We start from the raw sequence: 22,187 nt of genomic DNA, 5'->3' as shown, positions 1-22,187 counted from the left end.
TCATGTTCTGAGACTCTAACTTTCCATGAGGCATTTCTCTACACACAATAAACATTAAATATTCGTAGTAAAATAATTTTAAGAACAACCACATATTTTTCCTCCTCTTCTGCATTCACTTCTAGCGATAGATTATAATTGAAAAAAGTTCAATTTTTCTTCACTTAAATACTTTTGATGCCAGAACTAACTTTTTCTGCATGTTTTTAGACCCAATATTACAAAAAAAGTTAAGAAACATGTGAAAAAGTTAGTAACCCAAAACTAGCAAGCTTTACTAGTTAGTACTAATTCGATGATTCCAATTGCACTGAACGCCTCTCCAATGGGCTTTTATACTCCAGCCCAAGAACTATTACTGTGTCACCAATAAGAAACCCTCTTGGTGCATTGATGCAACTGATTCTCTCCTCCCTAAATTTATTCCAACAGTGATCACCCAAAAGATTTTAAAAGTACGATCTAGTCTCTCAAAAACATTAACTTGAGCTTGTAGGAAGCCCGACCTTAGTCGGAAAATTTTCTTTCCAAGGTACTTTTCAGTCTTACTACGCTGACACTGCCAACTTCGTTGGACAACCAGGAAAGATGGTCTTTTTTTTACCCACTAAAATAATTGAATAGTAAATGACAAGAGCTATGACGTTCATTTATTCGGGTTGATCAATAGCAAGACAAATTTTGGGAAACAAAAGGCGCGTCACTAATTTTATAGTCCATTTTTTGACCACTATAATGTCCTGCTGGTCAAGGACGGAATACAGATCCAGTTGCAGTTCTAAAAAGTAACAGAGAAGTACTTTGCACGGATCAATGTCAATTAACAGCCCTCTTGTATCAATCTTAAATCGCACGAGGACGACGACGTTGACTTTGAACATATACTGAAGGTAAACGTGAACAAAGAATATTAGCTTCGTCGTTCGTGCAAGTAATCTCTTAAGAATTAAACTCAATCTTCTTTACGATTACATAAAGCAATTCCAAGCAACCAAATTTTGCTTGGTTGAACTTCTGATCCAATCACGGCTTCATTCATGAACTGCAGCAACTAATTTGCCATATCGATTAAGGCCCAAATGTGATTTACATTGGTAGTTCTGATTTGTGTTTCTAGATTGGATTTTATTGCAAAAATTAGAAGCCACAGCTACCGCCGTGTTCTTGTTCAAATATTCTTCAAGGACCACGGAAAGTACTCATTACTCAATGCGTTACAAACCATTTTTGCTCCTCAGCAAAAACTATGGGCGGTAATGAAGTTTGGAATAATCCCTCGACTTCAGAACGAATTTTGCGGAAAAGCCTGGAGGCAAACCATTCCCACTCAAGCCAAAGCTACATTGTGAAAAGAACCAATCCTTTCCACTTCCATTTCTCAATAATGGATAGTTCAACGGATATCCTTTCATTCTTTGGCCTCGCATATTGAATCTGATTCCGAAACAAAAACCCCTCTATCTGCCTTTTTTGGGTAGAACTTGACTCTCTTGATGCTCCTTTAGTCCGAGTCATTTCGAATTACAAATTCAAACTCGAGCGAAGGCAAGAGTCTGTAACTAAAAGCGAAAAGATGCGGGACGATTCTGCCTCGCTTCCTTCCACACTTTGCTTGATCTTTGTCATTCAAAAGAGTCAAAACCTTGAGGCTACGAGAAAGTTGCAAGCAACCATCCTCTCCTAGGTCGTCATTGGCCTGGAGAAAAGACGGATCGCGGAGTTTCCTTGTTTATGAAAACGTGACATACATCTTTTTGTCATGAATGGTATGATGAGAGTGAGGAGGAGGAGGCTCTTAAGCTGTTTGGAAATGTTGATTTACGACCTTTTCCAGTGAATCGAACATGGTTGGGAATTTTTGGATAAAATTTGAGAGAAATCCGTCCCAAAGGAATCGATTCCCTTTTCTGATGAGGATCTGCGGTAAATCTCCCATTCTTACCTCATCTCATTCTTGTGCGGCTCTCCGCTGATCCGATTCATGACATAGAAGGTTACCACATTGCATGGAACGCACAGAATGGCCAAAACCACAAATGTTTGGATGACCAAGGCCTTCGAGCAAAGGTAGTCCAAGAACTTCTTGTTGAACACTCTACAAGTCTGTGAGAATCCATTCTTCTGTGGAACCCTCACCACCGTGTCTAAAGGCGTGGAAATCAATGGATCAACGCCCGGGGTATTGGCTCCACTGGATCGCTTCCTCCGATTGGGACCCGAGGATCCAGAGTGGCCCGAGGATGTGGAACACGATGACACTGAAGAGACGGGATCTCGATTGGTGGACTCGATCTTCTTGGAATACACTTGCAATCGATTCGAGAACTTGTTACCCGTTGAAGAACCCATGGAACCGGATTTCTTCCGACTGTTCAAGCGCTGCAATCCCCAGGTCTGACTCGAGGCCGCAATTTGTACCTTCTTGTGTCGATTTGCCGTTCTTTCGGAGTCTTCTTCTGGTAAGAGGCCTTGTGCTTGCCGGGATTGGTACACCTCAAATGACACAATTTCGTCGGTCATAATTCATGTTGTCGCTGCGTGGATGGTTCCTCCTCGTGTTTGGTGCCAATATCGGGCCTGTCCCTCGTCCCTCGTCCGTTGTCTGTTGAAGATTGGAGGTATTTCTCTTGAATTGGATAGCGGCTAAGTGAGAGCCTTCAAGTCCCAATGTTGAAGGACAATTTTCCGATATGTTTCATTTCAAATCGAATCACTTTGAAAGCAATGTGAGCGAGCGCATGTGTGTGTGTGTGTGTGTGTGTGTGTGTTACTGCATATCACAATAATGGAATTGAATTGGGTAGGTGAGGTGCCGTCGTCGACCCGACCACAAAAGGGGGATATCCAACGTCTCAGCACCACCTAACAACAAGTGGTCCCTGTTCCAACTGAGTCTTGATGAGGCCTTTTCCCAGACTTGACTCATTCCGACGTTCCAACGACCGCTTCCTGGGCCTTCTTCGGCCTCGAAACGAATTACGGCGAGAAGAAGCTGATGTGGTATTGAGAATCTCTCTCTAGAGAGACGAGAGAGCGGGGTATTCATTTCGAGGGCTAAGAAACAAGAAGAGCAACCGGTTCTTGACATCATCCCTGGTGATGTGGTGTGAACTCCAATACCCAACTGCGATCAATATTGGCATACGATACGTTGTCTGTATTTATTGGAAGTATATATGTTGCCCTCAGCGGCCATTGAAAAATTCGTCATTACGCAGATGGCTCTCTCTTATTGGCTTTTGAATCTGGCCACGAGGTCTTTTCGCAGTATTTTGCCCGCCGCCGATTTTGGGATGACCTCCACAAATTCCATCCCTCCCAACAAACGTTTGTACTCGGCCACTTGCTTGTTGACGAATTCATGGACCTCCTCTTCGGTCAGGGCTTGTTGGGGCTTGATCACAATGTACGCTCGAGGAACCTCACCACGTCTCTCATCTGGGATTCCAATCACAGCTACATCCAAAACAGAGGGATGAGTGCGCAGAAGGTCTTCCAATTCTGCCGGAGGAACCTGCAAACAGATGGAAACCTCAGCTCAAAAACATGTCTCCTGAAGAGTCTCTTGAAATTATCCGCTTTTCAAGCCTTCACCATGCAAGAGTGAAATGTTTACCATCTAAAATTATCTCTGAATAGATTCCCAATCACTCACCATGACGGTTCACCGTGAATTAAAAAAAAATGAAAAATATCCTGCGCTATTGGGGCCAAATGCCAAGTAGTTGGTGGTAAACATCAAGGCCGTAATAGATGACTATTAAAGAAAAAAACAGTTCCAAAAGGCATTACTGTTTGAAAAGAATAGTGTGCACTGAAATATCATATGAACGCACACGCGTTAACGACCCCTTCTTTGCGTATTCGTTTAATTAGATGGCAAACAAACTTCTCGGAAGCCACTTGTGCCCCGGTGGTTAAGGAAAATTTGAATTTGCTTACCTGGAACCCACTGACTTTGATAAGCTCTTTCAATCGATCCACAATATATATATAGTGCTGATCATCATAGTAGGCGATATCGCCGGTGTGGAGCCAGCCATTTTTAATGGTTTGGGCTGTGGCCTTGTCATTGTCCAAGTAGCCCTTCATAACCTGCAAAAGTACAATGAGGCAATGAGGCATCGCTCAATGAAGAAGTTTCATTGCTCGCATTGCAACAAATCCAGATCTCAGCAGAACCAACCTGTGGCCCTTTTATGCACAGCTCGCCTCGTTTGCCTGAGGGAAGGTTCGTTCCTGTGGAAAGGTCGACAATCTTCATTTCAGTGTTTGGCATCAACAATCCGCAAGATCCTTCCACAATGCTTTTGTTCGGCGTGATGGTTCCAACCGGGCTCAGTTCCGTCATGCCAAACCCTGAGAGTTAGACAAACAAACGAATCAAGGCTTTGGATCCTCATGAACTCAAGGGAGCATCCATGTCAAGTAAGAAACGTAGCGACCAATTTCTCAGACGAGCACTAGCATGATATCTTCTCTCGTTTTTTTTTCGGTCCACTTTCGAGCGATCGATTCCACGACTACAAACCCACCCTTTGGTTACTAAGCTCAGAAGCGAGTATCCAAAATCGACAAGTGCAAATAACATAGGTTCGAGTTACCTTCTCTGATCTTAACTTGAGGAGCCTTTTTCAAGAATCTGTCAATGAGAGCTTTTCCAAGTGGAGCTGCACCCACAAACACTGACTCCACGGACTCTAAGTGATGAGGCTTGACATCAGGATGATTGGCACAAAATCCAACCAAAGGAGGAGCGAAGTGCAGGAAAGAGGGCTGTAAGTGGCCATGGTAAAGATAGAATAAGAGAAAACAGAAAGAAGCAACATGATATCATACACTCTCAGAGACAACCAAAACATTAACGTGGACTTTTGTTGCCTTATGAACGAGTGTCTAATCGATACTTCGATACCAAACAGTCCATTTGAAGGAGACTGAATTTAGCTCTAAAAAGGGGCGATAGCGGGGAAAAAATGGAAGATCTGAGCGACAGAATCTGGAAATAGTTTTTCTTATCGAGTCTGATTGAGATCATGCACCACTTAGTACATCTCTTAGTTGTGACAGCATGAAATATTTTGATCAAAATAGATGTACTATTAGGTAAGTGCAATTGCACTTTCACTTTATGAGAAGAAACGCGTCCATGGGAAGTATCTCTAATATGTACGTCAAGAGAAAACTGAATCCAAAGAAAAATCAACCAAAATGGTAACGAAACACTTGCCTTGTAGTCTTCGAGGGCCTTAAGAAAGGTCTTGGGATCGAAGCTGGGTAACAACACCACTTTCCCACCCACATGTAAGGTCGGCAAGGTGGTAACAGCCAGACCAAAGGCATGGAACAACGGTAAGACACATACTGTCGAAGGTTGAAACTCCTCTGAAAATCAATTTGCTGTGGCACTTGAGCGATCCGTGGGAGTATTGATGTACTCAATGATTGATTGGCCTATCCATCCGTTCACATTCATTCATTCAGAGCTATGTGGCTTACCCGTGGCGAATTTCAGGAATTCCAGCTCATCCGGGTAGACAGATTGGACAATGTTACTAACGATGTTCTCATGAGACAACATGACCCCTTTGGGAGGACCCGTGGTTCCGGAGGAGTAAGGTAGAGTTACGATATCGTTCGAAAAATTGAAGCTATCGGCGTCGTCCGGAAAACTCTGACATCTGCTCTGGACCAGCAATTTGCAATAGGATAGCTCTTGATCCGAGCGGTGGTCATCTCCATCCACAACGATGATGGTGATATCGCTTCCACCTTAAAGAAAGTTAAAACAGATGCATTAGAGACCTTATCCATTGCCTCATCATTCCACGCTTCTACCCTCTACTTTGGTCAAGGCCTCCTTGGCCGTCACCAAGAACGGAGCCATGGTCACTAAGATCTTGGCCTTGCTCATCGTCAACTGTCTGGCCACTTCCGACGGCGTGTAAGTGGGGTTAACCGTAGTGACAACCATGCCCACCCGATTTGCTCCCCCTATGATGATTGGATAGTCCACCAAATTGGGCAGGAACAAGGCCATGACCTCGCCCTTCCGCACGCCCATTTGATGCAAGGCCGTGGCCACATTTTGAACCCTGTCGTAGCTCTCTTGGTAGGTGTACTCTTGACCCAACAAACCATTCACCTGGGGATCAGAGATTAAGAGGGACATTCATGATCAAGAGTTCAACTCTTACCAAAGCAGTCTTTTGCGGCCATTGCTGAACGCTCCTCTTCCAAATGAAGTCGGTAAGGTGTTCTCGGGGATACTGGACGCTTTTGATATCGGATTTCACGGTGTGCTCTTCACTCTGAGCACATCTTGTGATGGATAGCCAACGTCGAGATGAATCGGAAATCCGAGACCCCAATCGAGGAGCCAGAAACTTGGAGAAACTCATTGCTATGAGCACTTTAATACACCCTTGACCCCGGTCCGTTCAATTTGAGATCTGTTTATCGCCGAGGAGTAACACTATAGTACTAGTCAGGCTCAAAGGTCAGTTCTTGTCTTCTTCACATTTGCCTCCTACCGGGCCGGGCAGAACTGCTACACATGGCCAACATTGGAGGATTCTCCAGTACACAAGACTCAAGGAGGAAGGTAGATTAGTACAAGAACAGGTACTGTAGCAGGATTGCTAATGTTGTTGTAAATCTACAAGACCCGCGATTGAATTGTCGGAACAATTTATGGGAGAATTTGTGTCTTATCTGTCCATTCACCAAACGGATATCAGTTCCTTGACACGTTGGACACCCTGTTACTAGACGGAGGCTGTAAACAGAGATCTTACCCTAGAGAGACTCTGTGGAACATGTTTTGTTCCAAACTCTCGAAGTTGATTAGTAGAAATATTTTGCCTCCTATCCAATCAGTGTCATGGATAACTCAGGCTGCCAATCAAGGCACATCTTCCAATGAATTCGACTTGGTCATCGTCGGAGGCGGGATCGTGGGCCTGGCCACGGCTCAAGAGTTAATTTTTCGATATCCAGAGCTCAAAATGGCGTTATTGGAGAAAGAACCCGAGTTGAGCACCCATCAGACTGGTCATAATTCGGGAGTGATCCATGCCGGCCTGTACTATAAACCTGGGTCTTTAATGGCCCAACTTTGTGTGGAGGGTGAGTTCCCAACTACCAAAATCGTCTCAAGAGAGAATGATGATAAACCAGACTCTTGACAATTGTTGCCGGGGAAACCAAAGTACACTCAAATTTGGCGGTAAATGCATCCACATTTTTCGGGTGAAGAGGGATCTGTCGAAAAAGAATCTGCATTCTTCTAAGGGAAACTTTTGCGTTTGCAACTTGATATGTTGAGTGGAAATAGAGCCCAAACATTGCAGCCAGTTTCGAATTCTTGACACCGTTGCATAGCTTCTAAATGGATTTGGACGTCCAATTGTCGTCATTCCATATAGGTTATTTAGTTATGACCACCAACGAGTAGGCTCATAGCAGAATAATATCTTATTTCTCTTTAGGCCTTCACTCGACCTACAAGTACTGTGATAAACACGACATTCCTTATAAGAAATGCGGCAAGTTGGTGGTGGCAAAAGATACTTCAGAAATATCCAGACTTGAAGATCTGTTCGAACGCGGAAATGCTAATCAGGTACCGGAACTTCAAATGCTTTATGGACTGGACGGAATCCAACAAGTGGAGCCACATTGTCGCGGGGTTCAAGCTATCTGGTCCCCTCACACCGGGATCGTTAATTGGGAACAAGTAGCCAGACAGTACGGAAAGGTCTTTGAAGAGCGAGGAGGCCATATTAAATTGAATTACGAGGTTTGCAATTTCGAACCCGGTTCGGATCCAATCCGTCCGATTGAGATTGTGGATAAGGCCGGTGGACAATCGATCAAGGCCTCATATGTCTTGACATGTGCTGGCTTGCAATCGGATCGCGTGGCCACCATGTCCGGTTGTGCCAGTGATCCCAAGATTGTCCCGTTTCGGGGCGAGTATCTCCTTTTGAGCCCCGAAAAGGCCAAGTTGATCAAGGGAAATATCTACCCTGTGCCTGATCCTCGATTCCCATTCCTGGGGGTTCATTTCACGCCACGAATGAACGGAGAGGCAAGCTCAACGAGATAAATCGCATGACTCGTCACTGCCATCATATCTCCCTTTTTCTGTTCCAGATGTGGTTGGGCCCCAATGCCGTCCCGGCCTTTAAAAGAGAGGGATACAAATGGACAGATGTCAGTTTGAGGGACATGACCGAAATCCTTGCTTATCCCGGGTTTCTATTGCTTGCTAAGAAGTACGTTTCTTTTGGGGCAGGAGAGATGATTCGATCTCTTTTCCCAGCTCTCACAGGTAATCCTCAGTTTTGGAATGAGCCTTCCCACACATACGACCTCAAAACAATCATCGACCTTTTTTCTTGCTGTAGTCAAACACTTTCAAGAATACATCCCATCCATCGTGGCGGATGACATTTCCCACGGACCTGCCGGAGTTCGAGCCCAGGCAATGAACACCAGGGGGGATCTCATTGGAGATTTTATATTTGATTCACCACCCAAGGAATCGCCATTATCATCCAGAATTTTGCATTGCCGGAACGCCCCATCCCCTGGGGCTACTTCCTCCCTTGCCATTGCCCGCATGATGGCCCAAAAAATCCAAGGACAGTTTGGGCTCCCCGCTAGAGATATGGCTAAACTCTATTAATATCTCACATGATGCCACAATATACCTATCAATTTGAAATTGAAATTGAGTCGGGAAAAGAAATTGTACTTTGAAATAAAGGAGGTTGAGAGGTGTGGAGAAGCAGGTTCCGTTCATACAATGCTCCATGGTCATGAGAACGAACTTTTCACCTATGAGGGCATAGCTTATGTGCTGCTTCTCAATCTAGGTCGGTTAGTCGTTTGTACTCTGGTGCCTTCGAATCAGTGAAAACATTGCTAGTTGCGCAGTTTCCACTATCAAGTTTGACGTTGCCAATGTGAAGCCTTTGGGTCGATCGTCTTTTAAAATCCGTCAGAAACCCTACAAGTTTCACGAATGGTCTTTTTTGTTCCATAAGTGGAACACACACACGACTACTCTCATACTTTGTCTGCCATGAATTATTGATTTCCCCATGAAAACGTTGCTGCTCTGGACCCATAGACGTTTTCTCTGGGCCTTCATGACAATTTGATCAGCAGGTAGAGTTTAGTTAGCTGTACACATGGAACCGCTGCAACAGGAACACAAAGAGTGGGAGGGTTGCGATTCCAAAAACATGGAAGACACTGCCATCCAACATGGAAGTGGAGCTGAAAATGGGTTTGAAATGGTGAGCGATCAGGAAGTGGAGGCCGCCAACGAAGACTTGGAGCGACACACCTCCAATCAAAGTGACACAGTGGCAATGATTGATCAAATCAATGAACGCGAGCAAGAGGGCATTGACAAAGTGATCCAGGAAGTCGAGAATGATCCCAATGAGCCGCTTACGGAGAAGGAAAAAGCGATCATTGAACTCGTGGAGCTGAAAGCTGAGTTTCACGAATGGGCCGATACCCGGAAAGTGACCATTGACAAACTTCGGGAAATTGCCGACTATGTTGATCTGGTTTGCAAAAGGACGGGGGTGACCAAAGTTCTTAGTTCAGGGAGTGGCGCTTTGGCCGGAGGAATAACCATCCTCGGGGGCGCATTAACCATAGCCTCAGCCGGTGCGGCTCTTCCAATCTTATTAGCCGGGACTGGCCTCGGATTGGCCTCGGGGGTCACTGGAGGGGCAGCGGCTGTGACTGAAAAAATCATCAAGTCTCGCCAATTAAAGGATGCTGGGGCAGCCATAGAAGCGGATAAAGAGGCAACTGAACAATTGGAAAACCGCATTGTGTCCTTGCAGAAGAATAAGTTTGCCACGCAGGTGGCACGAGATGTGGCCAAAACTGGTGCCAAGGGGGCATATAGCTCCTACCAAATTATGAGCCTGGTTGGTGTTGGTGGTAGTTTGGGAAAGGTCAGTGCGGAGGCTGCCGCCAAATTGTTCGGAGAGGATGTCGGAAAGGAGGTGAGTCGCATAACCAACGAGACTCTCTAACATACACTTTTTGTCCACCTCAGAAGAAAGTCCAGAAGGTACTAATAGTAAATTGAAATTTTGGATTATTTCAGATTTCAAAGTTGATTATTCACACGTCTGGCCGAGTGATTTCTGGTACGGTCACGGTGGTTCTTGGAGGAGCATCCATGGTCTATGATATTTACAAGCTGAATAGTGAAATGAGTGAGATCGCTAAATTGGGAACTGAAGGTGCATCAGAGTTCAGAACTATGGCAAAACAACTCGAAGATGCACTTAGGGAGCTCCAAACCAAGCCCAATGAATGATTTCTACGATGCTCTGATTTTGTTAGAAACCTGTGATATCCTGATGATCTTTAGTGAACGCTTAAACATCAAATATATATTTTAGCACTCAAACTTATCTCCAGACTTGCTACAAATCGTATAGAATCTACAAATGGCTTAACCATAAAATTTTGATGCAATCTGTGCTTTGGAAGCTTGAACTTTCTTTCTCTAGGATGCGTGACAAAATGTTTCGTTTGATTGCAAGTAATTTGAAATTGAAAATTGGCCAATTTCATTGCCAAAATGAAATGAATTACCACAGTATTACAATTATTCGTCCCAAAATTGTTAAAACATTTACGTCATACCATGCAGACCGTTAATTACCGAAGATGCTAATACATAATTTAAGAACGTCGTCACCATATCGATTTGCAGGGTGCGTCATAGTATTCATAACACTTAACCGGCGCAAATAAGAGCTTAAATTGCAAACGAATATAATTCCTGAATGAGACTTTTCATTGAAAAATAGAAATCCGCGGTCATATGGCCATCCATTCTGAACTGGAATAACCTTCAGGTGGCTTGGACATCAGCATCTGCCATCCTGTCCCAGCAGTCTAGGGGAGCAATACTTGGATAGAAGGTGGCCCAGGCCCTCTCCTCTGTGTGTACAGAGTAAGCCAGAGTATTCAGGTTTGGACCAGAAGAAGGCCGCAGGACCACATGCTCCTGGATTCTAGCTACTTGACTTTACACTCTTTGATTGGGTTTGAGGTGTAGTTGGGTGAGCCCATTTAGGTCCAAATCCAGTTTCCAATGCTGTACATCCCGCTGAGCCTTGGGCACTGTTACGTTCAATCCCTTAAGAACCATCCAAATGGGTTTCAGAGTTTGTTCATAAGAGGCATTGTTCACTGTTTTGGGTCAGCAACAATGTACATGGTATCTGTTTACATGATTATCGAGATTGAAGCCTTTCTCATTAATAAAGATGGCCACCTCACTGCTGTTGTGGATTTTGAGGAAATTGGTTGAACTCTGAACATCTTTCTGCCACTTTTCATTTCAACATTTTTAACTTTAATGATGGCCCTGAACTTCACGGCTAAGCTGTTCTTTACCAGCCTGATAATGGGTCATAGACATACACACAGCGTCGTCCAACATTGGCAGTGGGGTTTCTGAAGTCTCCTAAATCTTTGAAAAGCGCGGGCTCATAGCCCATACTAGCAACTCTCAAGTTGTTCTCTTAAGTCCTTAACTCAGCCATCCTCATATAAACTGGAAATGAAGCATCCAACCAAATCAAATAATGTCGCAAACTAAAACTAATTGATATCACAATCTTTTTTTTCTCTTTAAGCCGTTCACAAAAATATCAGCTTTATTGGTAGATCATTGACGTTAGAAATGTGTTGTGTAATACGATACACCCGGCAATTGTTCAGCAATTTTGGACGAAACTCGGCAACAGAGATTTGCTTACCATGATGGTCCCCACTGAAGAAATTCTAACAAACTGAAAGTTTTTACAAATATTTGCCGTTTTGTGAGGAACTGCTTTTTAAATTATTCGCCACTAAAGTCTCTAGTGTCGACGGAAAAGTAAGGCAAAATCGATCGAAAATTCAGTTTTAAGCTATTCAGTTTTTTGAATGAAGCTCGTTAAAGCATCCAGACTCCTGCAATCCAGGAGCATTGATCATGCTCGAAAGAAAGCACGGCAATAATATTGTGTCTTGCAAAAAGACTCAGACTCTGTTCCTATTGGATCGTGGTGACTCAAGGGCCAGAGTGGTTCTGTGTCGAAGACCACGAAACGCCCTCATGTCTGGGCGATTTCGTCTTGTTTCGTGCTTATCAAAAACAACAAGGAAGAGAGGAGCGTCGTCTAAATCCACCGTCAGTTGACGAAGCAAAAACACCGAGGTAAAGCGCCAGAAAATTGTTATTTTTGTTCATTTTGTTTTTTTACTAGTCTTGTAATAGTTTGGTTTCTTTACCAGATGTGTAAATTAGTGGTTATGTGTACTTTAGAAAATTTAATATCTTTCAAAACGGACAAAAAAACTAGAATTTGTTTTAATGGGGTCACAACTTTTTAAAGAGACCTGCAATTATCACGTCACATTTTGCCTAAAGTCCAACGAATGTCATTTTTTCATTCTCTATCGCAATGGCAGAAATCATGCTTTGGCCTTAATCTACAAACTAGTATGCGGCATGAATTCTTGGTACAAAGGTTAATGAGGCATCCAATGTTTTATGGTAAATCGTAAGCACAAGAATTACACTGACATAAGATGCGAGCGACAAAAGGCTGACCGAGAATGGAAGTGTTGTGACCTTGGATTTTCCTTCAGACATTAAAGCATGACCTCGAGTGGCCTTCGTACGACGTGACATTTATTGCCCAAGTGGATGGAAAATGTGGCGTTTGGTTGCCTTGCATCTGTTATGGTCCATTCACTTGATCTCTCTCGAGTGGATTCCAAGGACGTAAAACGGTGTCTTCTAAGTGTCCAAGAGTTTTAGTGTACTTACCAACGGGTCTGATTCAAGTAACGCACGTTCACGAGAGCGCTGTATGACTAAGGGTTCTACTTTTTTTCGAATACTTCAGTAAACTTATGGAAAACTTTTGCACTCAACGTAATGGAATTAAGTCTCGCATATCGGTACAATCATCTGCTATTGGGACAGCAGAAAATTACTTATCTTTTAAAAGATATTTTTTTTCTCTTTTCAAGGTTTCCAGATAATAATTAGGAACTGAACAAGTACTGCCTAATGTGACTTGATTGAGACTACATATTCAATCAAATCATACCCGTAAACCTTGATGTTGTAACTGTTACCTACAATTGAAAGCGATTCTGCATCTTTTTTTAATCAAAGGCTAAGCCAATTATCGGACGTAAAATTTCCAAGTTTTGGCGTTGCATGACCTGAAATCAATCAACCATGCAGCAGAACATGAGTTCAATTACGGCCAACTTGTTTAAAAGTTAAAACCACTGTCCTTCGACCAATCCCTCACAACATAGAGGGCTCATCCCCTCCTTTTATTACCTCCATACGTATCGCAACCATAACGTCAATTTCACGAGCGTGTCATCCAGGACTCAAAAGTTCGTGACTGGCGCTTCTTGCAGCCACAAGATATTAGTCCCATATTACGACTATTTGAGCGCTGTTCGTGAGACTTTGAACTAAACTTGGTGCACTTCGGTCCGTGACTTATTCCATCCATCCATTCATATACCACTTACATTTCATTGGAGAGGATCTGACGAGACCAGACAAAATACGATTCTCTTACCCTACCGCTTCACTCGTCGCTTTGAAAGGATGGTGAGGGAAGGAAAAAAGGAAGGAGGGGAGAAGGGAGAAGGAGCTGAAGGACGGCCGGCCTTTGCTTTAGTTTGAAAGCGTTGTCACACTGAAGAACATGAGAGTATCAATCTCTCTGATTTGGACTTGCCTCCTACTCAGCAATACTTTTGGGTGAGTAATTGAGTGGTTGTTTTGTACGTCAGTGAATCTCACATTGAGGAAAAATGGCTGATTATTGAAAGGTTCTGAGGGTGAAATTGTCCTTTAAATGGTCTCGTGGCCTTAATTCTGTCGTACGTTTTTCTTTATCATTCTAATATTGGTTTGTTTTGACCCTTTTTTATGCATGAACTTGAAACGACGTAAAACGCTCCACATCAACTTGTCCCCCACGGATGTTGTTGTTGTTTTTTTTGGAGGGGGGGGGGTAAACTTAAGCGGTTAATCTACAGACGCTACAGAAGATATGGATTTTGAACGATGGCAAAACATATGTACCCCCCGAATTGTTCTTATCCTTCCAAAGTAGTACTTAATTTGATCAATAATTTTGCCAAATTGACGAACTTCGCTCAAAATTCTAGATCTAGGCAATTTCATTAATACTTCCGTTAATAATGACAAGGCTGCAAATCATACTTGGTATATAATATTGAACAATTGACCTGAAACGAGGATGCTTACTTGCATGATTAAGGTTTAAGATATCCACTTAGCATTACAGAAAGGGTATTTGATATTCCTAATGTATGAGCCTGATGGTCCGAAAATGATTGGCATTGGCCGAGCTTCGATTAGTTGATGACGTGTTTCCTACCTATAAAAACCAGATAAGAAAAACCAAGCAATTCATGTCATATCCATGGGGAAAAAAGCCTCCTCATTATCATATATGTGGGTGTTATCGGCTTCAAATACCCATGGCCGCTTTACTGAAAAGAAGAAGGTTTAAATTCATTCATGTTTGCTGGTTCCAAACATTAGGTGAAATTGTTGATTGAATTGATAACGCTTTCTTAATTCTTCTTAAATCGGGTATTTCCTTTCATGGATGAGATTGATTGATCTATTTTTAGTTGGATTGAGTTTGCATTGGTAATGTAATCAGGGTTCGTCACTTGAAGCCAAAGTGAATCGCCTAAAGCTGAACAGAGCGCCAAAAGGTTGATTAAATGATTTAATTCGGTCTTAGCTGAAAAGATGTCGAAAGACCAATGAATTGTTAATGGTGTCTAGTTTGATAGATTATCGCTTTTTGGAAAAGGGTAATGAAATCGAAGGTCTTCAAGATGTCAAATGTTATGGACAATTTTGGTGAAGAAAGACCAGTGATACCATCTAAAGAAAACAACCAGTTTTGCTTGTGCCTGTGGCTTGATGGCAAAGCCGATAAAAGCAAGTCTGCATCGACCTTCAAAGGACATCGTTCACATAAGGTGTCCAAAGTTTTGCAAACGATCCCAAATGGTTTGGGATTACGGTCTTCAACTACCCAGAGTTCTAGTACCCGTTAGGAAGTGAGTGACGGCCTTATTGCTTCGTTATGGTAAACTCGCATATTTTTAAGATACTTTCTAAGAGTGGGATCAAATCCATCATATGCAGAGATCGACAAAGACCTACTCGACCAAATAGGTAGACTGTAGTCAAATTTTGTTTGTATGAAATAGTGGAACATCCGAAGGGCCATCTATGGTGGCAACCTCTTCAAATCCCACTTGGAAAAAGGAATCTAATCGTTGTTCGGTCCTTCGTCATCATCATTTTCGAGTATGCGGAGAACGAGAGCTGCCATGAGAATTTCAAGCCAAGGTAGACAGACTCATTCACCCGTTCTTGTTTTTGGCTATGGTCATTAAGATTCTCAAAATTATGCATAAAAAGAAAACTACGATGCAGATAAAGATGCAAAAATCAAGTCCATGATGCACATAAGGATGCAATTCAAGTTCAACGTGGCTTTATATTGTTATGGTGCATTAACTTCTTTTAAGAAGTATGTTAAGCTGGACGCATACATTGTTTTAACAGTAAGCCCAGATTCCATTGGATCAGCATCTGAACGGTAATCCAATACGAAACTTCCATAACAATCACAGGAGTTGTTAATAAAACAGCTTTGACTTGTCCGCCTGTCCCCCAAGTAATCAAAAGCAAGTACGGGCACTTCAAATTTCGATTGCTGGTGCCAGGGTGTCAGAAATAGGCACTAGGATCACTACTGTATGGACAGGAAGATTCAAGTCTTTTCCGAAAATCACCAGTTTTTATGCTTGAGGAAATCTACTTCAGCCAATGCCATTCTTTGAAAGTGCTTAACAGGTTGCTATTTGTAGGATTTTGTTTAATGAAATAGCTCATTCAATATTTCCAGTGTGTTGTAGGATCATATGTGTTCTAAGGAAGAGATGGTAGGCCTCACCCTGAATTGGCAGGTGCAGACATGCGTCAGGGGGGCCAATTTCTCATTAAAAGAGTGAAAACATATTATTTCGGCCCACACAAAATCAGCCACAAGAAGCCTAAAATGCATAAAAATATATGAAAACCGGCCAAAGATGCAAATGGAAAAAAGGTCCATGAAACAAAAAGATGCAAAGAAGGGTCCAGGATGCAAATAAATCTTATTTGCATAAGTTTGACAACATTAATCATCATATTGCAATGACTAAGTCGATAAACGACCTCTATGGGCACCATTTACTTGGTCTTTTTGGTGCTGACCCGGAGTTCCTTAAAGAATTCAAGGTCTCAGACAAAAGCTTTGAGATATCTGAGGAAGTTGGAAGCCAGATGTTTACAAATCATTCGCATCCTGATACATGGGGCAGTTGCAGGTCCTTGTTCTACTCCCCTACCACTCTCTCGATCTTCGAAAATATTCAGAACAGATTGAAAAGAAGTACGCCATTGGATGTAGTGAATTATTTCTATCTTTTACTCTTACTGCGGACGGCGAATCTTGCTGATTGCATTGTTTTTTGAAAACAACACTTGACCTAAAATTCATTTGTGAAGTGCATTTATGATTATTCTTATTGAGGGCAGTGTTAATATATGCAATAGCAAGCAATTCCAATGTATTTAGGGTTTTGTCATTGATTGATATGAGTCAATCTTTCAACTTTGATCAAAATACACATGCAAAACAAGGACATAAAATAGAAAAGAATTTGGGAGATGGTGGTGAGAGTGTTCCAGATATGAAAGTTCACTTTTTTTAAAATAGCCTTGCCCACCGAAGACAATCTTTTTACATTGAATGATGAATTACAAGATGCCACTCGAAGGGTTTGAGGAAATATTTTTGGTCTATCGCCCACTTGCTCTATCTTCGCAACTGAACAGTATTATGCAACATTGACCCTCGTACTTTAGAAAGATACTTCCTAATGTTGAGAAAGAAAAGTGATTTGTGTGTTTGAAGACCCCTTTGAACAAAATTGGGGGTTTGCCGATTAACCTATCCCCTAAAAAGGGCCACAAAGCTAGTAAAAGTTTTAAAAGTTGAAAGGAAAAAGGCCAAATCTGTCATTGATAGGGGGCTTGTTGAATGCATGTGTTTCCAAATTGCCTAACAGACTTGGTTTCAATATTTTAGTGTCAAATCAGGACTCTATCAATGCTAATAACGGACATTACATCTCATTGACATCCAACACACCTGAAAAGGCCCTTAAAATTGATATGGAATCATTTCTTCCATCTCATACATTTCTCCATTCATCCTAGCTGTAGAAAATTGAAATGCTTTTTACATCGATATTTCTTTCAAGCACTCCACAACCCTTTCGTTATTTATGGCTTAACTGTGTTTTGGCCAGGATATGTAAAATAGCTGCAGTCATATTTTTACTGAGAGACTTGATCAAGAGAAATTGTGGAGTGCAAAAAATTAAGTTCCGGAAAACTCTAGATCTGATTAAAACTACTTTGCCCGCAAAAGGGGTCTATCTACCGTTCCCAATACTGTTATAGCAAGGTCATGCTCAAAAGCAGTATCAGATCGTACTTGCTTTCAAATTTGAAGCGAATTCGCTCCTAAGCTCCAAAAATTTGGTCGAGCTGAGGCAACAATCAAAAATTGACTTTGGGCAATGAAGAAGCAAATTGACGCAGTGGAGCTCATTTCTAGTAGCAATGGAAATGGAGGATCATACGAAATTAACCATAAGCTTCAGTCCAAAAAATGCACTACATGACATCACCAAAAATACTGTGATTGTAAAAGTCACATTTCAACAAATCACGAGAAAAAAAGGACCTGAGCTGACAAAGTCTAAATTTTAATTTCTATGATATTTTTGACACAGTGCTTAAAAAAACTTTCCCCTTGTCAAACACGTTAACACTCTCATGAAGAAAACCATGTTCGGTTATAGAACTCCACTGGTGTTAAGTCTCAATGGCCGCGATGAATGGTTCCAGAGCTTTCAAACGAAACGGAATCACTTCAGATATTTCTTACTCATCGACGCGTCATTTGACGAAAACGTGGATATAGGCTTCATGCACCTATCCCTATTGATTTATCAATTTTCATATTTTTTGGAGGGAGACTTCCACTATTGGCACATTCAATCCCAAATTAGGTATAAAATGTTTAAAACTCTCCTTGTTCCAGAGCTCCGCTGAACGTCGAAAGCTGGCCCTTTCAGCGGAAAAACGTGCCAAATTAGAAATATGATTATTTGTTTGCCCGAATTCAACAGTTCCTTAGATACAAATAAACGAGCCTAAATTGGATTGACACACACACTTGCCGCGAATAATGCTATCCTTGTGTTCCTTGACAACATAAATCGCCTTTGAGTGCTTTTGATTTAATGTTTTCATGACCTTTATTAAACCCCTCGCTGAAAACGTGTAACTTTTTTAAAACAACACATCCCTTCAACAGCATTTTCTGACTAAGTTCTAAGATTTCATTTTACAAGAATACACCAATCAGTGCCTTTCATGTCTTAGGCAAACATGTCTACCATCATATGCAAGTTGATACTTGCTCATATCAATTATCATGATTGCATTGCTAACATGAACCTATTCTTCATAATTGACAAAGAAACCTCGGATCAAAATCAGGTGGGGGACAGGGGCGGGGCTATTTTCAGTTCCAGATTCTAATCAAATATTGTCACCATTGCCCTTTTGAGCAATAATTTCTGTAATGGTCCCCAATTTTTAGGTTCTTGTGCTTCTTTTATGCGTTCCAGTAAAAGGTTGAACCAAATTTTGACTTTCAAAAGCAATAGCAAAATTTTGCTTTGACCCTCCTCGCAGCGCATGTTTAGTTTTCTTTGAGAATATTGTTTGTGGAAAAGTATTGTGGGAACAGTTGAATTAAGTTCTATTCATTTTTTATTATTTTATTCAGTTTCCAAACTATAGTCCTCGTTCGAGAAGTGACATCTTTTTGCAGAACCCATTTGAAGGCTACATATTGGTTTACTACTTTAAAAAGCTTTATGCACCTATCCTTATTGATTCATCAATTTTCATATTTTTTGGAGGAGGATTTCCACTATTGGCACATTCCATCCAAAATTAGGTATACAATGTTTAAAACTCTTCTTGTTCCAGAGCTCCACTGGACGACGAAAGCTGGCCTTTTTATGACTTGGAACTTATACGACCATGGCACAAACGCGGCAGTTCCCCCCTGGCCAATTCCAAGGGTGATCTGGAAGTCGAAGATTTCCTCCTTCTTCCACCCATTCAAGGTCCAGATGCCATTGCAGCCCAAGGCCTGGATCCAGACTCGGAGCAAAACGCCATCCAAGCCTTTTTCAAGACCAAACGTGTCAAATCTCTAGGATTCAAATGCTCCTCAGGGAAAGTGTGGAACCGGCAGCTTCGTGGATGCGTGCCCTCTAAACCAAATGGCCAAGATGACAACCATTTGGCCTTTATTGCCTCACGATTCGCATTTTAACCAACTCGTTATTGTTAGACGAATATTCCTCGTAGTTTCACAAGATCGACGACCTTCGAATCTTTGATGGATTCATCCCTGATAATGGTTGACCTTCTGTAGTGTATACTAAAGTAACCGACGAATCGTTATTTTCATCAGTATTCTGCCAATAAATTCTCAAAAGTTTTACGTTTTAAGACGTGACTCGACTTCCCAAGTTTCCACTCAATCTTTCCCTCGAGATAAACGGATTCGTGAGAACTTTTCGTGTCCTCCTCTTTCCACTTGCTTAAAATTTGAAAGCAAACAGAACAGCAAGCAGATAGATTGCAATACGCACACGCTTCACTTCTCAATGTGAACAGATCTACAAGGGAAAAGGAATCTGGAATTCAGAACGAACTTCAAGGTAAGCGAGCCTTTCAAGCGTAGAATTCCAAATCATATGCCTTATCTTAACTATAGAACTATAGGTATAGCCGTTAACCGCTTCTTTGAATTTGCGAGTTTTCTCATTCGTTTTGGCTGGCTCTGAATAAAGGTCAAACCTTTGTTCCCCTTTGTAATCTCAACGATTTACGACAAGAGGCTTCCCTGAGATTGGAAAAGAAGCCTTGACTGAACTATTCGAAGCCTTTGACAGTTGACAACTTAAGTAATTTCTTAGGACAAATTCAATTGCCGTCCATTTCCAGTATGTGGTCCCAAGGAAGGGTTCAAGAGAGCTCTTATGTTCTTGTTCCAACGGTCAGTAGTTTTCTAGGAAGGTCAAATGTATCAGAGGTAAACCGATATGATGCGTGGAAAAGCAAACATTTCAAAATTCCTTCTCTGTTCCAAAAAAGACCAAGGTGTTATCAGACACGAAATACCTTTGGTTCCCACGCAAACTAACATTTTCTTTTGTGCTTTGCACTTATGTTTTACGTCTACTACCCTCCTCAGATACGAAATAAAGCAAGAGGTTAGGATGAGATAAAAAGAATTGGCATCGCTCGAATGCTTTCATTTCCGAATCAGTTCTTAATATCCCCAATGTGATCATTAATTTCTCAAGATGTCACACATTCAAAAGGCTGGCTTTACAAAACCATTTCAAGAAACACATTGGGTCTAGAAACAATTCCAAGGGAAACCCAAGTAGAAAAGGTAAACGTGGCCAGACTTCCACAAGCTCCCAAGAGCCTCACCCTTATTTAGAGAGGCGTTAACAACAACAAAAACTATCGGGAACGTTTTTTTTTTGACCTGCTGTATCTGCAAAACATTGATGGCCATCTGCCTATCTGCGGCATTCCAGGCTCAAAGATTGGAAAGCCAACTGGCAGTTTAGGACTGCCATGGTGAATAGGGATTTATTGGTCCACAGCCCGCAAACTTATAAAGCACCTGGTGCAGATCCTTAATTTATGGGACACATTAGAAAGCCACGGTTGGGGGGGCGGGGGATGGTACAAGTAAACCACCCATTGGATGTTTTATTTTTCTTCTGCTGGAAATTCGTTGTAATTCTGTCTTTTAGACCCTTGAAAAAGGAGAGACGAGAAGACGACGCTAATTTACTAATTCATTCCGTACAAACATGAAAAGGGACTCCCTAGCGTGTCAATAGTTGTTTACAAGTGGGCATTGAAGTAAAATTAGACGGCATGTCAGAGGGCTGTGAGGGTTCGTCAAAGTGAAAAACACTCACTTACCTGAAGTTCTGATTTTCCACTACGACGAATGGTTGTTTTTTAACATTTGACGCAACATTTGTAATAGGTTGCAATTCAATATGAAGCCATATGCCGGCCATGAGGACGAAATATATATTTCATGAATGACAGGCAGAAACAGTAGACTAGCATGTTGGCTTCTCTAATGTGATGTGATAGAAGGAGCTCGGTCTTGGAAAGTGTCCTCTAAATTGTAACTTGCAAAATGTTTCGTACATTCAAAGAAAAAAGGAGCGAAAGAAAAATCAGGCTTGATAGACCAATAGTAGATAGCTATGCTTAAGCCACAATTTCAGATGAAATGTTTAGATGTTTATCCTAAACCATTCATTTTAATCCAAATAAGCATTTCATACGACCACAAGATCTTCTTGAAAAGATGAACTTGGCCAAATTTGAGCTCAAGCCGGGAACTCAGGAGACAAGGTCAATGTATGTAATGTAGTAAACAATACATAAAATTCGAATTTTCGTCCTACTCTTGGTCAGCTATATACTTTTAAGTAAGCTTTTGGCAACATAACTTCGAAAAGAGCTATTCTACAAGTAAATGATATAAAAATGACCTACCTTTAATTGACGAGATCTACGTTTCTTATTTTGTTACTTTAAAAGTTGCTATTACCAAGAGCTGACCGATTTGTCGGGAAGCTTGTTGACAGTCCATATTCCTAGAAGTCCGAAGCTATGTCTAACGCACTTTTTGAACTAATAGGCAATGGCTTTTTTCATTTTATTGACCTTCTTAGAACATTTTTATGATTATCAATGATCTTGACCTTTTCAAATATGGTAAGTGGTCTTTAATATCCATAGGATGATATAAACCCGCCGTTGAGTGCGAAAGGTTCTCATTAAGTTTGTCGATTTTTTCCTTTTGGATTGCCGT

At 41.7% G+C, this 22,187-nt stretch overlaps 5 protein-coding genes across 6 annotated transcripts in view; 3 read left to right on the top strand and 2 right to left on the bottom strand.

Moving 5' to 3' along the window:
- LOC131885727 (uncharacterized) overlaps positions 1-3,035 on the bottom strand; it is a 13,339-nt gene extending 10,304 nt beyond the window's left edge. The window contains exon 1 of the mRNA XM_059233863.1: positions 1,943-3,035. Within this exon, the coding sequence (XP_059089846.1) occupies positions 1,943-2,520 (578 nt within the window). The 5' untranslated portion in view covers positions 2,521-3,035. The remainder of the gene's footprint in view (positions 1-1,942) is intronic.
- A 101-nt stretch (positions 3,036-3,136) lies between these two features.
- LOC131885733 (uncharacterized) lies at positions 3,137-6,476 on the bottom strand. The gene is made up of 8 exons (XM_059233873.1): positions 6,198-6,476; positions 5,839-6,145; positions 5,500-5,772; positions 5,231-5,385; positions 4,605-4,776; positions 4,187-4,359; positions 3,943-4,095; positions 3,137-3,514 (listed from the first exon to the last, which is right to left on the bottom strand). The coding sequence occupies exons 1-8, from the start codon at positions 6,399-6,401 to the stop codon at positions 3,230-3,232; spliced, it is 1,722 nt and encodes a 573-aa protein (XP_059089856.1). The 5' UTR covers positions 6,402-6,476; the 3' UTR covers positions 3,137-3,229.
- Positions 6,477-6,677: 201 nt separating this feature from the next.
- LOC131885736 (L-2-hydroxyglutarate dehydrogenase, mitochondrial-like) lies at positions 6,678-8,737 on the top strand. 2 transcript variants are annotated; one of them, XM_059233875.1, is made up of 4 exons: positions 6,678-7,128; positions 7,491-8,092; positions 8,158-8,335; positions 8,412-8,737. In XM_059233875.1, the coding sequence occupies exons 1-4, from the start codon at positions 6,819-6,821 to the stop codon at positions 8,690-8,692; spliced, it is 1,371 nt and encodes a 456-aa protein (XP_059089858.1). In that variant the 5' UTR covers positions 6,678-6,818; the 3' UTR covers positions 8,693-8,737. The 2 variants fall into 2 exon arrangements, with proteins under 2 accessions (XP_059089858.1, XP_059089859.1); XM_059233876.1 differs by lacking the exon at positions 6,678-7,128 and adding an exon at positions 7,215-7,427.
- Positions 8,738-8,880: 143 nt separating this feature from the next.
- Positions 8,881-10,454, top strand: LOC131885739 (uncharacterized). The gene is made up of 2 exons (XM_059233880.1): positions 8,881-10,037; positions 10,142-10,454. The coding sequence occupies exons 1-2, from the start codon at positions 9,201-9,203 to the stop codon at positions 10,355-10,357; spliced, it is 1,053 nt and encodes a 350-aa protein (XP_059089863.1). The 5' UTR covers positions 8,881-9,200; the 3' UTR covers positions 10,358-10,454.
- Positions 10,455-13,617: 3,163 nt separating this feature from the next.
- Positions 13,618-19,789, top strand: LOC131885743 (uncharacterized). The gene is made up of 2 exons (XM_059233885.1): positions 13,618-13,834; positions 19,247-19,789. The coding sequence occupies exons 1-2, from the start codon at positions 13,779-13,781 to the stop codon at positions 19,596-19,598; spliced, it is 408 nt and encodes a 135-aa protein (XP_059089868.1). The 5' UTR covers positions 13,618-13,778; the 3' UTR covers positions 19,599-19,789.
- Positions 19,790-22,187: the final 2,398 nt, after the last annotated feature.

Source organism: Tigriopus californicus, chromosome 8 (genome assembly GCF_007210705.1).
Source record: "Tigriopus californicus strain San Diego chromosome 8, Tcal_SD_v2.1, whole genome shotgun sequence".
NCBI lineage: Eukaryota > Metazoa > Arthropoda > Copepoda > Harpacticoida > Harpacticidae > Tigriopus > Tigriopus californicus.
This window is presented reverse-complemented; position numbering and strand designations above follow the sequence as displayed.